Source organism: Astyanax mexicanus, chromosome 3, assembly GCF_023375975.1.
Source record: "Astyanax mexicanus isolate ESR-SI-001 chromosome 3, AstMex3_surface, whole genome shotgun sequence".
NCBI classification, from domain to species: domain Eukaryota; kingdom Metazoa; phylum Chordata; class Actinopteri; order Characiformes; family Acestrorhamphidae; genus Astyanax; species Astyanax mexicanus.
In genome coordinates this window covers 59,368,104-59,388,224 of record NC_064410.1, presented here as the reverse complement: position 1 = coordinate 59,388,224, position 20,121 = coordinate 59,368,104, and the positions used below count along the sequence as shown (strand labels likewise).

Sequence of the window (20,121 nt, the reverse complement as noted above, 5' to 3'; positions counted from 1 at the left end):
CACAAATGGAGAAAACATGGAACACTGGTGAACCTTCCCAGGAGTGGCCGGCTGACCGTAATTATTTCAAAAGTGCATGAACAACTCATTCAGGAGTGGAACTTTTTGTAAGGTGTGTGTCCCATTACATCTGGTGGAAAACTAACTCATAATTTCAGAAAAAGAACATCATACTGAATGTAAAACATGGTGGTGGTAGTGTGTGTGTGATGATCTGGAGCTGCTGGATAACTTGCTTTAATAGATGGATAGTTTACCAGACAATCCTGAAGGAGAATATTCGGCCATCTGTTTGTGACCTCAAGCTCAGGTGTACTTGGGTTTTGCAGCAGGACAATGAGATGTGAAAGACTTGTTGCCAGTTATAGGTAAAGCTTGATTGCAGTTTTTGCCGCCAAGGGTGGTACAACCGAGTTATTAGGTTTAGGGGCCAAACACTTTTTTCACACAGGGCTAGATTGGTTTGGATATTTTTTTCCTTTAATAAATAACATTTGCATTTGAAAAGTGTTTTTTTTTTTATATTTAATCAGGTTATCTTTGTCTATGCTAAAAAATCAGACATCACCATCATTTAGGGGGTTCTTATATTATATTACTCATTATGTTATTTATTATATGGATGGATGGATGGTAGAGAGACCTTCACCCAGGCTTCAGAAAACTCCACTACCTTCTCCAATGTTCTGCTGTTGCTGCTGCTGCTCTGGCTGTGTACATTTGGGAGTAAATGGGGAAAAAAATAGAAAAATAGTACTCCTTATGCTATTTATTATAGACAGAGCATAGGCACAATTTGACAGGTGACACGGTGTTCTCTCCACTCTACAACAGTGGTACAGAAAAAAAACACAAAGAGAGAGAGAGAGAGAGAGAGATGGATGGTAGAGAGACCTTCACTCAGACTTCAGAAAACTCCACTACCTGCTCCAATGTTCTGCTGCTGCTGCTGCTGCTGCTCTGACGTCAGCTGCCCCAACGCCCTGCAGTGTCAGTGATTTTCAGGCGGAGCGCTGGGAGAGCTCAGGCGCCTTCACACACTTTACAGCCTCGGATTTTCTGGGTTTAATCGCTGCTATCGAGAAGAAAACGCGTGTGAAGATAGCTGGATCGGTGCTGGAACAGTGGCTGGAAGATGGCGGGGCTGAGGCTCTTTTTGCGGCTCTGGGGAATCGCCAACATGGGTCTCCCCTGACTGCCTGCTGCCTTTTACTGCTGCTGCTGGAGCTGCTGCTGCTGGATCTGGAGGTCCTGCAGGCTACTGTTAGCCCCCAGCTCTCCAACAACAAGCTCTACCTGGAGATTAGAAGCTGATTTTGCATGAAAACACCACGTTTTAGCGTCTTTAAGTCGTTAATTCGCTGTAGGAAGAGGTCTTGCTAATTATATATTAGTCTCTTTGCCGGGGTGGAGCTGCGGTTGAATTATGTATGCAGTACCCAGCTTAGGTCCTATAACAGTAGCTAACGTACATTGGTTACGTTAATTTGTGGGGTTTCAGAGTGATACTGAATGCTTAAATGCTTAAATAAGGGTTATTTCCAAGAGAGTGGTGTGATATTTATTGTTGTACACGTTTTAAATATGTCTGTGTTGTGTTCTTTTGGCGATATATAGCTCTTTTTTTTAGCTATATAGACATAAACACACACACACACATGCATATAACGTTACATACACATATACAGAGTGCAGGTTCAGTGCAGACTGTATTTAACTTAACGTTACGTTAATAGGGCTTCATATAGCCAAGCTAGCTAAGCTAACTTAGCTAATGAAGGTTAAATCAGCGTTTTTAAAAGTCTAACTAACTACCCAAATCATTAGTTGACTAATTTACACAATTTCTGACCATATGCAAAGCTTGGGTCTACCTAAACTGAGCTAAAAACTAGCTTAGCTTTGCTAGCGTTAACTTAACAGTGTAGGTAACTTAGGCTAACTAGCTAGCTAGCTGTTTAGCTAGCTTATTAGCTAACGTTTGCTAAGTTAGCTAGCTAGCTAAAGAAAATAACAGCAAATTGGATCATATTTAAGCTGCTATTCTTCGTTTTCAGTCTGTCAAAATCTGGCTAAGCGTCTAAAGATATTTATTTAATTCACTTTGGCTTCGTTTTCAGTTTAATATTCCACAAAAGTGACCAACTTAGCTTGTTAGCATGCTAGCAGGCAGGATTGTTTGAGAAAACTAGAACTTTCTTTAGTACTAATTCTCGTTTTTAATGTGTCAAAATCTTGCTAAGCGTCTGAAGATATTATTGTAACTTAAATGTTGTTTAGGCTAATTTCCATCTTAATATTCCACAAAAGTCGTTCCTTTAGCTGGTTAATCAACCTAGGTAGTTGGTAGGGTTTGAGAAAACTGCAACATTCCCTACGTTTTAAGCTGCCGATTCTCGTTTTTTAATGTGTCAAAATCTGGATAATCGTCTACAGATATTCATCTAATGCGCTTTAGCTTAATTTCCAGCTCAATATTCCACAAAAGTGACCAACTTAGCTTGTTAGCATGCTAGCATGCAGGATTGTTTAAGAAGACTAGAACTTTCTTTAGTACTAATTCTCGTTTTTAATGTGTCAAAATCTTGCTAAGCGTCTGAAGATATTAATGTAACTTTGTAATGTTTAGCTTAATTTCCATCTTAATATTCCACAAAAGTCATTACTTTAGCTGGTTAATTAACCTAGGTAGTTGGTAGGGTTTTGTTTGAGAAAACTGCAACTTTCCTTAAGTTTTAAGCTGCTAATTATCGTTTAACGTGGCAAAATATGCCTAATTGTCTACAGATATTCATATAAATGCTGATTAGCTTAATGTCCAGCTAAATATTCTACAAAGGTCGCACCTGTAGCCGGCTAGTCTATACTTAAGCTAAATTTCCTTCTTAAATGTCCCTTAAAAGTCACCCATTTAGCTAGGTTAGCTAACACTAGAAGCTAGTAGAACTGTATTATAAAAAGTATTTATGCAAGTTTTTTGGTTGTGCATCTACAAAGTTTAAGCTACTGCTTTTCATTTTCAGCTATTTGTTCTGGTCATCCACAGATGTGGACTTCAAGCTGTTTAGCTTGATTTTTAATTATATTCTTTTTATTCAAGGTGTCAAAAGCTTGCTAAGTGTTGACATTATGCTGTTTAGCACAATATTTTCACTTAAAATGTCCAACACAAGTGAACAGTTCAGCTGGCTAGCAAGTAGGGCTGTACGATAAATCATATTTTTATCTTTATCACAATTTTGATTTCCACAATAAACACCTCAAGGCTGTGATGTCTCGTTGACGAACAGCTAACTCTAGTTGCATTAATTTACAAAGCGCACTATTCACACTGCACTCAAGGCATCAAAATCTTGCTGTTCATCCACAGATGTGAACATTTGTAGCTGTATGTTCAGCTTAAATACCCCCAAAATTCAAATCTATTTAGCTAGCTAGCTAGTTATCGTAGCAGACGTGTTTTTTTAGCCAACAGACTACAATGAAAAGCAGCTCCACAGGTCTTCAAAGCTTCTCCAGAAGGAGCAAGTTTCTAAATGATCTGCTTCAGATTAGCTCGCCAGCCTATTCTGAACCAACCCATGGCTCTATACATCTAAGATAGGCCAGCATGGCACTTTCTGAGCTTTGTGAGACGCCCTTGGAGAACATTACACTAAACAGCAGCTTCTGTAGGCAGTAGAAGTTGGAGATTCCTCCGTAACTTCTATTTGTTGTACACCAGTTTTTGGACTTCTCCTCGCCTCTAAAAGAAGCTGCCGTCATGTCGACCAAATCTTCGACCAAGGAGAAAAAGTCAGGCCTGAGCAAGAAACTCTTCCGGAGAGGCTCGGTACGCTCAGTGGGGAGTTTTATGAACAGGGTCTTGAAGACCCTTACAACCCTCTCCCACTTTGGATCAGAGCTTCATGCAGCAGAAGGTGAAAAGGATGATGGAGGCTTCACTGCCTTCAAGGTCGATGGTAAGGGCTCTGTGGCCTCTGACGAGAGCGACAGTGGTGGCTTCCTTTCTCGGGATAAAATTCCAGGTGTGTCCGGCCTAAAGAACCATGGGAATACCTGCTTCATGAACGCCATCCTGCAGTGCTTGAGTAATACGGACCTGTTCGCCGAGTACCTGGCATTGGAGCAGTTCCGTGGAGATGTGACCACTGAGGAGGAGAAGCCCAAGACCAATGGGGTTCACTTGCAAAGGAAAGGTGCCCAGAGCAAGGGGGATGTAACTGAACATCTGGCTGGACTGGTTCGGGCCCTGTGGACCTTTGAATACACGCCACACCATAGTAGAGAATTCAAGGTACGTCTCAGGCATGCTTTAAGTTCTGGTCACTATTGTACTTTGGTTTTTGTGTGGTCTTTTGGGTTCTGCAAGACATTGTCCAACTTGAGTTTCAATTGTATGTGGAAAGACAGAAAGTCAGGTCCAGATGTTGCCACCCTGGTGAGTGAAGGTCCAATCCTGGCCTTAACATGCCAAATCCTGCTAATTTACAATGCCTCTTGAGGTGGTTGTAGTCTGTTGGTGAAGGAAACCTCTAACATGCATGTTTGGTGTGTTCTACTGGACCAGGGTCGGGAAAATACCTGATTTTAGGGCCATTTAGCCATTAAATAGCCATTTAAGAACAATCTTTTTGGATCTGCATGCTTGTAGGAAACTGATCATTTCCCATTATCTAAGCTAGAACCAAGCATATAATACATGAATGGTTCTGAAACTATGATACATTATAGTTTCTTGGCAGTATGCTTTCTTTTCCAAGCATATTAAGGATAACATCATTGATTAAAGAATCCCACTGTTATAATAATGTTTAATTGGATGATATGCAGCAGGAATTGAATAAAAATGACTGTATTATAAATGAAAAGAAGTTGACTAGCTGTTTTGAAGAATCTGCTGATGCATTTTGTCTGCGTGTCAAAACACTTCTATATTGCCCTGCTCTTCTAGAGGGTCATTGACCCGTGCTAGAACAGTGTTTTTTGGCCCTGGAGCACATTTTAGTGGTTCCCTGTTGTATCAGACTTATATGTGGAAAGACACAAAGTCAGGTCCAGATGTTGTACCACCCTGGTGAGTGAAGGTCCAATCCTGGCCTTATCATGCCAGATCCTGCTCATTTACAATGCCTCTTGAGGTGGTTGTAGTCTGTTGGTGAAGGAAACCTCTAACATGCAAGGTGTGTTCTACTGGAGCAGGGTGGGGAAAATACCTGATTTTAGGGCCCTTTAGGTCCTAGCCATGTAAGAACCATCTCTTTGATTCTGCATGCTTGTAGGAAACCCATCGTATCTCATTACCTAACCTAGAATCAGGTTGACCAACCATATAATACATAAATTGTTCTGATGTTTTGTAATTTGATATATTTTCTTATTGTCTTGGCAGTTTGCTTTCTTTTTCAAGCATATTGAGAATAACATCAGTGTTAAAATATTACCCCAGTGTTATATTCCTTTTTATTTGGATAATGTGCAGCAGAAATTTAATAAAAATGACCGTATTATACATGAAAAGTAGTTGACTCGCTGCTTTAAAGAATCTGCTGATGCGTTTTGTCTGCGTGTCAAAACACTTCCATATTGCCCTGCTCTTCTAAAGGGTCATTGACCTGTGCTAGAACAGTGATTTTCTGCCCTGGAGCACATTTTAGTGGGTTCCTTGTTGTGTCAGACTTGCATTTAATTCATGCTTAGCTTGTTAATTATCAGATTGTGATTTAGGTCTATTAGGAGCTGGGTAAACTCTAGAATGTGAGTAGGAACAAGGTTAGGAACTTCTGGAGAGCTTCCTTACTGCAGTTTCAACTCCACCCAAAATCTAACACTCTGTTCAGCTAATCATAGACTTCTGAAGGCAGTGATTTGCAGTAATTGGATCAGGTTGGGTGGATTAACAATGGATTCCTAATCTGTGGAGCAGTAGCTCTTCAGGAACAGGGTTAGAGACTACTGAGGTTCCAGCTCTGGTCCTAGAAAGAAAACCCATGCACTTCACCTTGCAGTGTTTTCCTGCTCTTAAAAAAACAATTTAAGCTCTGAAAAAAGGCTTGGCGGTTACCTGATTAGCTGGATCAACCAGGGTAAACTCTAAAATGTGCAGGGCAAGCTTTGGAAACCAGTGATTTGAAAGTGTTTTCAAAACTGGTCTTTAGGTGGCCAATCAGTTAAGAAGATAACTGTTACCTGAGAACAAAATACAGCACTTGAAATTGGATTTAATGTCCATATTTGAATACTTCTAGACTGAAAAAATGAACTTTTAAAGTCAAATTTCAGTAATGTTCATGTTTTTTTTTGTTATTGATGATGGAGGCGACATTACAGACTACTGTGATGCATACAGGTCACTCTCATTTTGCTGATTAATGAGGCTTGTAATGGTAAACCTAGCCTTAGAAACATGTGCTGTCTGATATCTGTACACTGTCCTGCCCTTCTGGAGAGGTTCTGCTCCATTCCAAATCTAACACCTCATTCAGCTACTTATATATATATATTAGGGGTGTCACGATCTCGATATTTTATCGAAATCGATCGAAATGAGGTCATGGTCTCGAGTATCGAAGTCAAAACGAGAATCGACGATCCCTCCCGCGCGCGCTACGCAAATGGGGCAGCACCAACACAGCGCATCCTATTCATGTAAATAGAGAGCCGCTGCATGAGCGCAGCCCCGCCCTCAGTTCTGCTGTGTGAGAGACAGCTGCCTTTCAACCACGGAGGAGAAACTGAAAACGGATTTATAGAAATATAGACAGGGCTCTCAAGTTTTGAGTGTCGGCGGGAGTGTGATCACTGTTTTTTATCTGTCCAACGGAGGAGGGGGGGCGGGGGTTGGGCGCGCAGGTTTTGTATCTGTATCTAACGGAGGGGTGGGTGCGCGCAGGTGAGAGCGTGTGAACTCGCTGAAATGCGTGTGTCAGTGTGACTTGAGAACACTGACTATAGATCACAGTGAGGTGGATTAAAAATCTTAAACTTATGATTGACTACACCTGTTGCTTTCCATTGAATTAAAAAAACAACTTTCTCTCAGATAAAGTTAATAATATATCTTTCTTAAAGAAAAAAACTTGTAATTCTCAGGGGCCGAGTCTTATTTTTCATGTTTAACTGTTATAGTAGGATAGAGTTCAGTTTGTTAAGGCTTTAATTGTTCCTATTTTTTTATTTTTTTATTTTATTTTGCACGTTGCAGTTTTAATAGTGCACACTGTTGCTACCAAAAAAGTCACTAGATGGCATTACCATATATATATTAATAAATAATAATAATAATAATAATAATAATAATAATAATAAATAATATATTATTTAAATTTTATGAGGCATAAAATAATAAAATGTAAATATATAATAAAAAAGAAAATCGAGAATTGAATCGAATCGTGACCCTCAAATCGGAAATAAAATCGAATCGAGGATTTAGAGAATCGTGACACCCCTAATATATATATATATATATATATATATATATATATATATATATATATATATATATATATATATATATATATATATATATATACATACTACCAACTACAAAATACCTTTGTAGTAGGTAGTAATTTGGATTAATTGGATCTAGTTAAGTGGATTAGAGTTGAATCCATAATCTTTTGAGTTGTCGGCTCTCCAGAAGCATTACTAATGATGACTGCACCCAAACACAACTGTTTCCAACACACCTGATTTGGGTCATCAGATTATTAAGAAGTCTGTCTTGAGTTGTGGGTGGTCTGTTCTGTATTTGTCAGAAAGCTGTAAAGAATTATTTTATTTGGCAGTATTTTTCTATTTTACACTTTTCCTTAAGTGTAATACACTGCCACTCAGTTTGGACACACCTTCACATTCAGTGTTTCTTTATTTCTTCAATAAATTAATTTTCTAAATAGTAGATTAATATTACAGACATGAAAACTATTAAGAGATACATATGGAATTGCAAAGTAAACAGAAAAAAGTGGTTGTCCTCCATAATAATCCCCTGATCTAAACCTGATAAACTGAGGTGGTGATTTGAGGTGATTTAACTGGGATGAGCTGGAGCTTCACAGCATGAAGAAAAAGCAGCAGCTATTGTTCAGCACCTCCAGAAACTCCTTCCTTTAAGACGCTGAGAAAACTATTCCAGGTGACTCTCCCTCATGAAGACACTGAGATTAAAATACCAAGAGTGTTCAGATCTGTCCTCAAAGATACATGTGATACTTATATAGAAAAATCTAAACTCTAAATCATATATTCTGGTTTGTTTAGTACTTTTTTGCAGAATATTTCATCAATATTAAATTTACAATCTAAAAGAGAGAGACCATATTGAGTGAGAAGAGGTGTGTCCAAACTTTTGATTAGTAGTGTGTAGGGGTGGGCAATATTATATCGTATACAATATATCGTGACACAGAAATATCATGATATTAAAAATCCATATTGTGATAATAGGGATGTTCTGTCTTAAAAGTAGTCTATTATTTACTGTGAAGCTTTAAGTGTATTTATTGTATAATTGTTTTAGTTTGCAGTTTATATGCATGCACTAAATATTCTGCAATATTATTTGCTACATTATATTATTTTATGCTATATTATTTATATTCCCACATTATGATTATTCTGTTATACTATTATACTATATTCCTGAAATTAATAAATTATTTTAGTTTTCCTATATCGCCAAGTATATCGTTATTGCAAAAATACCCTGAAATATCGTGATATTATTTTAGAGCCATATCGCCCACCCCTAGTACTGTGTGTCTGCCGCTTGTAAGGTTGATGTGAGCTGTTTTTTGTTCTTAACAAAAAAAGCTGAAGGAAACTTTTGTTTTTGATTGGATTAACAAAATTGAGCATAAATGCAAAATAAACTATATTTAGCATATTTTATCATTCTGATTTGCTGCTATTTACTAATATTTACACTTGTTATGTGAGAACTGAACTCTCTACCTGAATTTATGTATTTGCTTATTCATGTATATTATTTTTCATTCCTAGAATGCAGTGTCGAAGCGTGCTATGCAGTACAGAGGGAATGCTCAGCATGATGCTCAGGAGTTCCTGCTCTGGCTGCTGGACCGAGTGCATGAAGACCTGAATGCTGTTGGCCACAGCAGGGCTTCTATAAAGGTAAGCTGTGAGTTTTAATGACTGTGCCTGTAAAGGTGACCTGAGGTCTCTGTGAAAAGGAGAGATTTAGTGCTTTATTGCCCTTACCTGGCTGTGAAGTGTGCTGTGCTGTTATGTCTGCAGAATATTTTATTTAAGTGTTATTTTTTTTATGAACTGTTTTGCGAATAATCTAATTGTTTTTTTCTCTAACTGTCTCTATTATCTAATAGAGACAATTACCCATCTGTCGTATATTGCATTTTATTTTCTGATTATTATAATTATTCTTAATTAGGCTGGCCTTTAAATGGTTCCAGAAATGTGTGTTCTGTGTCAGATAAAAATAAAAAAAAGTCTGAATTGTGTATAAATGTGGTAATTTGCTAGGAGTCTAGTATTATTCATAGTTTTGCATAGTAGCAGCTGGTTTGGTAAATCAGGGCTTCAGATGATAAATCAGGTGAACTGCTAATGGAATTGAACACCTTCACTGAGCAGCTAGCTAAGGGTGTCCAGGAGAGACCTTGAACTAAGCTTTGTTCTTTAGACTAGACTAAACTCTCAAGTAATATAGGTGATAGCTAATGCCTAGATTTAAAAAAATGGTAGCCTTTTCAGGTAAGGTGTACAGCTGCAGTGATGGACATTTATTGCATTATAAGGCCAAAAGTAAGTGTTAAAAATGGTATATCCTGCTTCTGTTGTTTTTTTCCAACAGAAAAAACCTGTCTACTGTCCAGGAAAGGATTTCTTCTAGATTTTGGCTAATTGAGGATTTGGCTAACTGAAGATTTGATTGCATTCAGTGACAGATGATGTGCCTAATCCCATGTCACCCCATTGCTCTACGACTTAAGCCTCTGTATTGTGAATGTATTCCTAGGTGTAGTGTGAAGTATGAGGGCTACATGGCCAGTCAAGTCGAGATTTCTTCAGAATTACTGTTAAAAATGACCAAAACTACTATATTACCATAGTTTAATGTGTAATTTCAATGTTTTATGCCCATTTTCTTTATAACGAGCATTAAAAAAATGCTAGTACAGTAGTTCATCTCCGTACCTAGCTAGCTTTCTTTCCCATTCCACCTTAAATTCTACAACAGACATCAGAGGCTTCAACATTTATAAGGAGGAACAGAAAAATAAAATAAAAGCTAATTTCAGCTTTCCATCACTGAGGAAATAAGGAATGGGCAATAATAATAATTAATTGCTGCACTACTGTCCCCTTTCTGAAGACATACGATAAAGTGTACCCTAAAATTATCTAAAAATCAGCAGCAGGTTGCTGAATTAAGTTTGCTGAACAAACACTAAACCAACTGCAAATGTATTTTAAAAGAGTGTACAGTAATCCGTTCAGTTTAATTGGATGAAGGTCAGGGATGTTTTAATAAAAATAATTTTACTGCGTATAGGAGGAGTTTTCTATATCAAGATTAATATATTGGGTATAATAACCAATATCATTATCCACAATCCAAATTATCAGGCCAAACAGATTTGACTGAGGTTTGAAGGACCTTAGGTACTCTGTTCCATTCCCAATGAATAAAACTGAATAAATGCCTACACAAAGGAGCTCTCAGGACCTAAGACACATTTTATTATTAAATATTGTGTGTCAACATTTTATCTGATTCATTTTAGACACACTATAATCAATCTTAATTATAGTTTTAGTTGACTTTTGCGTTTATTGTCCATGTCTGCACTTTATTTATTGATTAAAATGTGTATTAAGAAGTAAAAAAAAAAACCTATGCTGTACTTAAAATCATCCATTAATTCCTTTGAGCTGAAGAATGGGTTCTAGAGACTTAGACAGACTACTTGTGTCATGTAAAGATGGCTTGGATTTGGATCTCCATTGATTTCTCATTTTGGCTGAAGATCCTAATCTGCTGAGTAGCTGGCAGAAGAGCCTGCCTGAAACTCCGCCTGATTTACGGGCCAGACTTCTCTGTAACGACACCCATAAAACAAAGCTTCTTATCAGCCATCAATCTGACTGCCCCCAGGACCAATCAGGCCTGCAGACAAAAAGGCCTGAGCAGAGATAACTGGCCCTGGTTTAATGCATGTGCTGCTAGCTGCTGCAGGCGGCTGATGTGGTAATTTTTCCCACGCTGCCAGCAAGCTGTCTGGGATGTCCTGATCAGGGTCAGGCACCAGAGAGACCCTCGTGTGAGGTCAGTCAGGCTGGCTGATTCATCCTGGCAGTTGTGCCGGTGAGAAGCTGTGCTGGCAGCTTAACGCATCACGCAGGAGTGCCAGGAACTTTCTGGCCTTACAGGGAAATTTCTTTCAAAATAAATCCCATCTGTCACCATTGTCTGTCACTGATTGAGTTGAGTAAATAAACACACTGTGGGCCCTATCCAGTAGAGTACATCCTGCGCAAGGTGCGTCACGATTCTCTTTGCTACTTTACCAAAGCCCTGCGCTGTTAAGATACAAACATGCCAAAGTCAAAGTAAGTGCACCTGGCTCTTAAAAGGAATGGCAAGTGAAATGCTGTTTGATTTATTTCACATTACGCTTAAAACGTTATGCCTTTTGAGCGTTTTAAGCTGCGCAAGATGTATTTTTTGCGCCCTCGCGAAACCAAAGACACACAGACACGCCCTAAATCCAGCCGTGTAATGCGTAATTGTCCAGTGCGCTAAAATGGATCACTAAAATAGGGATCTGTGGGTCAATATATGTCTAAATGTTTGTGGACACGCCTTATAATAAATGTTATTTGGCTGTTTTCAGTTGCACCCAGTGCTGACACAGAAATGCAAACACTCACAGGATGTCTAGTTCCACATTTTAGCACAATGTATGCCCGGTTCGATGGCCAGATTAGAATGTAGGGCTGCAACGATTAGTCAATATAATCGACAATATCCATTTTTGACTAACTGTTTATTTGTACACAAAGGAAGAGGGTTATTAAGCTCACTTGTACAGTTCACACTCAACTCAGCCTGCATCTCCAAAAGTGCCTAAACACAACAGATTACGTATTTTCTCTCTAAATAGCAGCACTTTCTACATTTAAAGGGCAATGTTCTGTTTAAATCAAACCTTCAGCTGTTTCTATTGTTTCAAGGTGATTGAGAAAGCTAGAAAAAGGGGGTAGAGATGGAGATGACAGGCATGGCAGAAATAGTGTAGCCATAGCTAATCGAGTAATCTGAAAAATAATCATTAGATTAGTCGACTATCAAAATAATCAGCCCTATTGGGGAGTTGGGATGATCTAGGAACCATGCTAATGCTCTCTTGTCACTGTGGAATGCAACCAAATTGTCTTACCAATGCTCCTGAAGCTAGTAAAAAGTATTCCCAGTAGAAGCAGTAGAAGCAGTTACTCCAACAAAAGAATAATAAACTATTTTATTACAATTGATAAAAAAAAAACGACAATGTAAAATGTATATGCTTTGAGTCATAAAACATCAAATATGTCCCCCCCCCCCCCAATATTCTATTAAATGTAAACGTGATCTTAATTCTGTTGAAAACATCTGGTACAGTGTGTTCTCTGTAGAATTGTATTGAGTTTCGCCCTGTTTTTGGGGTTTTAACACTAAGAGTTTCCTTCTTCTATGCCTCTGATGGAAATCAAACTTGTGCAGTCTCTTTCTGGTGCTGCACTTTATAATCAGCTGTAGTTTGAGCTATCTGTATGATCCAGGTCAGTTATGATGTTTTACTAAGCAATGTGTAAGACTGGTGGAGGAGAACGTGGCGAGATACATGAAAGCTGTAATTTAAAATCAGGGTTATATAGATAGTAAAATCAGAGAAACTGTTTGAACATGGCCTGAGACAGGCTCATCCAAAATTCGCTCTCACCATATACTGCAATTTTCTGAAGTTTACCAAAGACATTTTACAATTTTTTGTTTTAAGACTTGCAGCTGGCTCCAGATATTAAGATGATTAAATTCTCTCTTTTTTTTTTTGTGTGTTTTCATTCTTCTAGCCGCCTATAGAGGAAGATGATGGAGCTTTAGAAGGACCTTCGCTCCCGCTGTCAGCTGGTTCCTTTGTTCAGGAGCTTTTCCAGGCTCAGTACAGGTACGTATAGCTGCGTTTCCTTTCTCAGTAATATTATATTCAGTTGTTGGGCTCATTGGTTTCTGTTGTCATGGTTCATTATTCTCTCTCTTTTCTCCTGTACACAGATCCTCACTCACCTGCCCGCACTGTCAGAAGCAGAGCAACACATTTGATCCTTTCCTCTGCATCTCTCTGCCCATCCCGCTGCCTCACACTCGGTAAGTCAGCAGTAGCAGCAGCAGCAGTCGTGTTGGTCGTGTGCAGCTGTGTAGGACGGTTACTGTAGGCCTTATTGCTCTTCTGGAGTCTGCTGTGCAATATGAGAAGGCCTGCCCTTGAGCTAGTCTGGCTTTGTGCTGCGTTCTGTGGTGTAATAAAGCACCGCGTGCGCTGGAGGTCTCAACGCTAACCTTGTTTTCCTTTCATTTGCTCTGTACGGGTTGTGTGACTCAGATAAACACATTGGTTTGCTGCGCAGAGTTGGCACAGACTGCAGGAATTCCTCTCCTGCATATACTGAGCAGGGCTCGTACGGTAGGCTGTGCACAAACTAGTTTAACTGTAAACAGATCAGTTAACAATTTTTCTTTCTTTTTTTAATCTTGGGTGTTTTTACACCTGTAGTTGTGAAAGTTTCTATGGTCCGGATCAGTTAATGTGTTTGTTTATTTGGAGCTTTTCTCCCTCTGTTTGGTTTGGTTTCACACAGGCATAAACCCAAATGCACCAAAATGCGCAACAATAAACCATGCGAGCACATCCTCTCCTCTGATTGGTCAGATCTGTCTGGCGCAGGAGCAAAAAAGCAAATATAGCAAAAAGATTATGTGTTCCAGTGTGTATATCTGTGCAGTCTGAAGCTGCTTTAATACAGCACGCTGCAGTGCAGATGTACACAAATTAAACAGAGTGGCGGGGCTGCGAGCAGTGAGCGCTGCACATACTGCACTCTTAATGTGTAAACAGCATGGAGCAGCAGAGACAGTGTTTGTTCATAGCAGTATATTATCTGGCTAATATATCAAATTCTCCACTGTAAGACACTGACGCAGTACAAGTCATTTATAAATATGGATTCCATTGTCCAGAGCAGTGTTGTTCTAGTTCACATTTATAATGAATTACTTATAAAGAAATGAGAACAGCTCTTTATCTGAGGAGCTCCTGCTGCTGTTCCTCACTGTATGAGTGTTTTTATCAGAGTCATATAGAAAAACAACAGCAAACAGCAATTTTTCACTCAGAAAAGAGGCGAATGGAATTGCAAATCCTCTTGTCCCCCCAGACGAGCCCAGAATAGGTCCTGGGTGCAGAATTATTTATTCAGCACAAGTGATAAAACTCCCAAAATCTCTTGTTACGAGGTTTAAAAAAAAAAACTTAAAAAGCAGCAACTTTAACGCTGTTTAAATATATTAATACTGTAGCTTAAAGGACAATTTTAATGCACACTGAATTGAATGTATTTGTTATTAGGAGGAAAAAAAGGAATTGTGGCTGATTTTTAATACTGTAAAGAATCTAAGCTTCTAGAATAACATATTGGAATTTAAAATTAAACTTGTCTGACTTGTGCAATAGAGCTTTTGAGAAATATCTCTTTTAAATACTTAAACATTGGATATTTTAGGTACATTTATAGTGTTTCTGGAACTATTTAAAAGTGATGTGAAAGCCATTCACGCTTCTGTTAAGGTGAGGGCTGGTGGGTCATGTGTATGTTCTTCTCCAAGTTTCTGATATTCCTTTGCTTTGAATGTAAAAAATATTACAAATAGCACTTTGTCACTTTTTTAAAAAATCACTTTTCAGAAGACAAATGGACCAATATAAATGCTCCTGAATTACATTTTTACTAATATTTCAATGGTTTTAAATGAACGTTAATAATATTTTCTGTATTTGATTAGGTTTATTGCATTGTTAAATCTCTAATCGTTTAATAATAAACAATTATGCTCATATTAAGCTTAGATAAACCCATTTTCTAGCTGCACAGAGGTGGAATGGGCTGCAGTAATTCTTCACTTGCAGGTACTGAGCAGATTTAATATGGATAGATGTGCAAAGACCAGTTTTACCGTAAACTGATCAGTTAACAGGGTTCAGGTCAAACCTCAGCCGTGGTGATAAACCAACCTTATCTTCTTCTGCTGCAGATGTTTGGCTTTTTAGCGCCGTTTCCACTTGCAAATTAGTCTAGAATTAGCTTTACTAAGCTATCTCTATCAGAAACAAGGTGGACGTGAGTACCAGCTGAGGTTATTACTTCTTTAAAACCCTTAAATTAGTTCTAAATGATGCCCCCCTTTCCTCTCTATTCAGAGAACCATCATTGTCTCCTCATGCTAAGTGGCATTAGTGTGAGTTTACGTCTCCGGAGGTTTGGAGACACTATTTTAAGCCTCCACTGTTTTAAGCCTCGACTGATCTCAGAAAGCTCTCTGTTCAATTCTAACCTCGTTCTATTTTTAAGCACCATCGTTTTATTACGGAGCATAAATGATTAAAGATGCCATATTCCGTGTATTAGGAGAATGACAGCGGTGATTTACGACACATTCCACACATTCCACCCCCTACCCCGCAGACCCATGTACATGGGGGATGATGGTGATCCATTACGGCTAAACGTTCAGCAGCACGAGATAAGCATGGCTAATATGGTGGCCTTCACATCTCTTGTTTCAGTGAAACATGATTTTCACACAGTCACTCTCATGCAAAAACCTTATCTCCGTTTCTGACATTTTTCTCTATTTGACGGAATGTGAATTGTAATGTTCTGACTGTGTATGATAAATGGACCAATGGAAATGTTCCAAATTGCCTTGGAATAAAACCTTTTAACATTGACTTGCATTGAAATTAAAGAAGGGGTTTCTTTATACTTATTCTGGTTTTTAAGATTTAGTTGTGACTGTGATGATATAAATTATTAGTATCATGTTTTTCGCACAAGAATGGAATCACTGGAATTATAAAGCGCACTATTAATAAACATCTATTTTCGGGTCTATTTTCATACATAAAGCGCAACGGATTATAAGGCGCTTTATTAGGAACAGGGGTGTCGCCATATTTCCCGCCTAATTCAGCATGTCTTGCTGCTGGGTGGCGAGACCTGTAAAGCTAAGTTATGTAAACAAAACTGTCATTCTTAAACTTTTTTTTTTTTTTTTTTTTAAGTCAAATGAGCGCTGGATGTGCAGCAGGCTAACTGCTAGCAACATTTAGCGACTAATGCCGCTCGATTGCGATACACTGAGGAACAGAGTTCAGGTAAGCCAGGGTGATATTAGCTAGCGTTTTGTCCCATATAGCTTGTTTTAACACAGTAAATGCACAGGCTGAAGGCCGATAATTCTCACCTCTGAACGGTGAAAGAGCTAGCGCTTAGCACAGTTAGCGGGTAATGCTAATGCTGCTCCAGCAGTGCTAGCCAGGGTTAGCAGTGGGCTACAAGCCGATAATACTCACCTCTTAACCGTGAAAGAGCTAGCGCTAGCGGCTAATGCTAATATTTCTCCAATCTCGGTGCTGGAGAACTAAACTGAAACTCCTGTTTAACTCTGTACTTTAGTGGAGTGGCTTTACTGCTCCTTAATACCTGACTGTTTTATTTTTCTTTTTCATTCCGGCCACTCTAGTCACTCCATGGCCGCACCCTCAGAGATGCCCTATTTATAATATTTTTGTAGTTTTTTACTATATTCTGCACTAATAGTTTATTTATTGTCCACTGTTTACATTTTTACAATTTGCACTGCTAAATTATTTTAAAACTGCATACTTGCACATCCTGTACTGCTGACGTCATCCTTTTCAGTATGCACAGCAACTGGTGTCCATTGTTTTACTGTGGTAACTACACTACCTCTATTACACACACACTAAAACAAAGACTTTACTTTTATGCTTTATTATTATTTTTATTGTATTAGTTATCTGTATCATATTATCTTATCTTCTTTTGTAACTTCTGTGTAATGTGTACGCCTGCTGCTACTGGATGTCCAGAATTTTCCTTTGGGATCAATAAAGCATCAGTTTTCCGTAACGCATTGGATTCTAATGCGCACTGATGATTTTTGGAATAAATGTAAAGGATTTTAAATTTTAGGATCCTGTGGCGCGGTCTAAGCTTTTGTCCTTAATGCATATTATTCCGATTATATTACTGTAAGGAGAATTTTAAACCCTAGTATCTATATTTCTACCTACAGAGTAATGAATGAGAATACTTTTTACACCTTTGGATGTGGCTGTATTATGGTCTGTTCTTACTGACTGACTGTATTGCTCTGTGTTTTCCAGGCCCCTGTATGTGACGGTTGTCTATCAGGGTAAATACTCTCACTGCATGAGGATCGGGGTAGCCGTGCCTCTCAACAGCACCGTTTCCAGACTGAGAGAAGCTGTTTCACGAGAGACCAAGATCCCTCCAGACCAGGTGCCCGTCAGAGATCTTTAAACATCAATATCCTGCACATTAAAACTGGACTCGGATAGAGAATGTAGACTGTTTCTGATATGATTTCACGGGGCCGTATGCTCATGAAAAACCTGGAAAAATCGTGGAATTTAAAAATGTGCATTTCCCAGGCCTGGATAAGTTTTGGAAAAATAAAAATACCCAGAAAGTTTTGGAAAAGTCAAGGAAATTTGGTCTAAAAATGTTTCCATTCATCGATGGAGAAAATCTATATTGAGCTAACTAAATAAGTCAGCTCAGAGTTAATTCAGTAATTAAGCCCTACACAATGGAGGATCTGACACACATTTTACACAGATTGTGTGTCAGATTCATTTTAGACCTACTATAATCAATTTTAATTATAGTTTCAGTTGATTTTTGGTTTTATTGTCCATGTCTGCACTGATGTTTTAAAAATTGTATGGTCATAAATATTTGCCTTGAAATATCATGGAAATTTATTGGTTAAAATGTGTATAAACTCTGGATTTGGCGTCTGAGCATATAGTCACTCTGCATGGATATGGCAGTGTTTTAATATCTTCTGCTTTCAAACCCAACAGCTGCATTAATTTTATTTATACAGTATATCTTTTAATGTGGAGCTGGATCATTTATTTTTGACTTGGGAGCTGCCGACAATCATACAATCCAAATTAAACTCAGAATTAACCAACTAACCATGTATGACTTCTGAATTAAATGTTTTTATGTTTTCTAAACCTGATTAAAAGTAGTTTTATTTTTTCATCTACTCCTATCTCAGAATCTTAAGAGTGTGCGCTGCAGCTGCCGAGTACAGAAATAATTGTGAGGCCTGGCAAGGCGGAGTTATTTTTGTGTTCTTTGATATTGCATCGATATTTCTGGAAACAACAAAGATGAAGTGTGTTCTAAGAACTATTTGCATGCGAGTGCCACATCATTAATAACACAATCACCCAGCAGAGGAACTGATGCTAGTAGTGCTAATGCAGAGCAATTTTAACACTGCTGTGCTGCTGCCAGCCGTATACCGGAGCATCTAAAAAAATTAGAAGGTCGTTGAAAAGTTACTGTATTTTATTATATAGATGTATTACACACATAGTGATCTATTTTAAGTGTTTATTTGTTTTATTGTTGATGGTTATGGCTTACAGCCAATAAAAAACTGTTTTAGAAAATCTGAATATTATATAAGACCAATTGGTACTTTTGTCAGTGTGGGCAGTGTGCCAAATCCTGCTGGAAAATGAAATCCGCATCTCTATAAAAGTTGTCAGTAGCAGAGGGAAGAAGCATGAAGTGCTGTAAGATTTTGTGGGAAAACTAAACTGCACTGACTTTAGACTTGATAATAAAACACAGTGGATCAACAGCAGCAGATGACATGTCTCTCCAAACCATCACTGATTGGTGGAAACTTCACACCAGACCTCAAGCAGTTTGGACTGTGTGTCTCTCCACTCTTCCTCCAGACTCTGCTCCCTTGATTTACAAATGAAATGTAAAATTTACTGATGATCAGTGATGGTTTGGAGAGACATGTCATCTGCTGGTGTTGATCCACTGTGTTCTATAATAAAGTCAATGCGGTGTTTTCCCACAAAATTTTACAGCAGTTAAAGTTTCCCTCTGCTGGATTTCATTTTCCAGCAGGACTTGGCACACTGCCAATATTTGTTTATTTGTTTTTATTTCTTCAGTATCTGTATCAACACCATTTTCCAGGGTGCTATGGTTACATGTGCAAATTATGGCTACATGTGACAGTCTCCTCTTTCTTATTTCCACAGTTTGTCCTGACGGAAATGTATTACGACGGTTTCCACCGCTCCTTCTGCGACGACGACGACGATCTCGACATCATTCAGGAGAGCGACTCCATTTTTGCGTTTGAAACCCCGGAGACTTTCAGATTAGAAAACATTCGCTCTAAAAGAGGTATTTCTTTTTTTTCTTTTCTTGCTTTTATGTATTTATTTATTTATTAATTCATTTATTTATACAGTGAACCATCAAATAGTTTCACTTTTATATGTATTTTTTCTTCCTGACCAGTTTTCTGAAAAATGCTAATTTAATTTACCCTCTAATTATTTTAAAACAAAGAGAATTTATTGGTTATAGTTTATTATTATCTAAACAAATTAAAACTTACACACAAAAACACAAATAATTTACCTTTAGAAATCTGTATGTATTTTTATGTTGCGTACAGTGCATGGATAAAATTGTGTAACTAACATTTTAAAATGATTTTAATAATTATTATATCAATATTATGTGCTGAATTATTTATTGCTGTCATTTATATGATATTAATTTATAAATTGTTAGATATTTACTGATTTAAATGGCCCATATCCTTTGTCTGTTACTAAACAAGACAACCCTGTATCAGTATAATAAGAATTGGTTTGTCTCTGTGTGATAACTTCTCTTAAAGGGTTAAAAGATGTGATGTAAAGTATAAATGTA

The 20,121-nt window shown here is 38.0% G+C and overlaps 1 protein-coding gene across 2 annotated transcripts in view; it reads left to right on the top strand.

Moving 5' to 3' along the window:
• Positions 1-951: 951 nt before the first annotated feature.
• Positions 952-20,121, top strand: part of usp31 (ubiquitin specific peptidase 31) — a 42,095-nt gene continuing 22,925 nt past the window's right edge. The window contains exons 1-6 of one of the 2 annotated variants that reach the window (XM_007237383.4): positions 952-4,297; positions 9,010-9,141; positions 13,105-13,199; positions 13,307-13,399; positions 17,499-17,634; positions 19,437-19,584. In XM_007237383.4, the coding sequence (XP_007237445.3) occupies positions 3,764-4,297; positions 9,010-9,141; positions 13,105-13,199; positions 13,307-13,399; positions 17,499-17,634; positions 19,437-19,584 (1,138 nt within the window). In that variant the 5' untranslated portion in view covers positions 952-3,763. The remainder of the gene's footprint in view (positions 4,298-9,009; positions 9,142-13,104; positions 13,200-13,306; positions 13,400-17,498; positions 17,635-19,436; positions 19,585-20,121) is intronic. The other variant, XM_007237382.4, reaches the window with a different exon arrangement.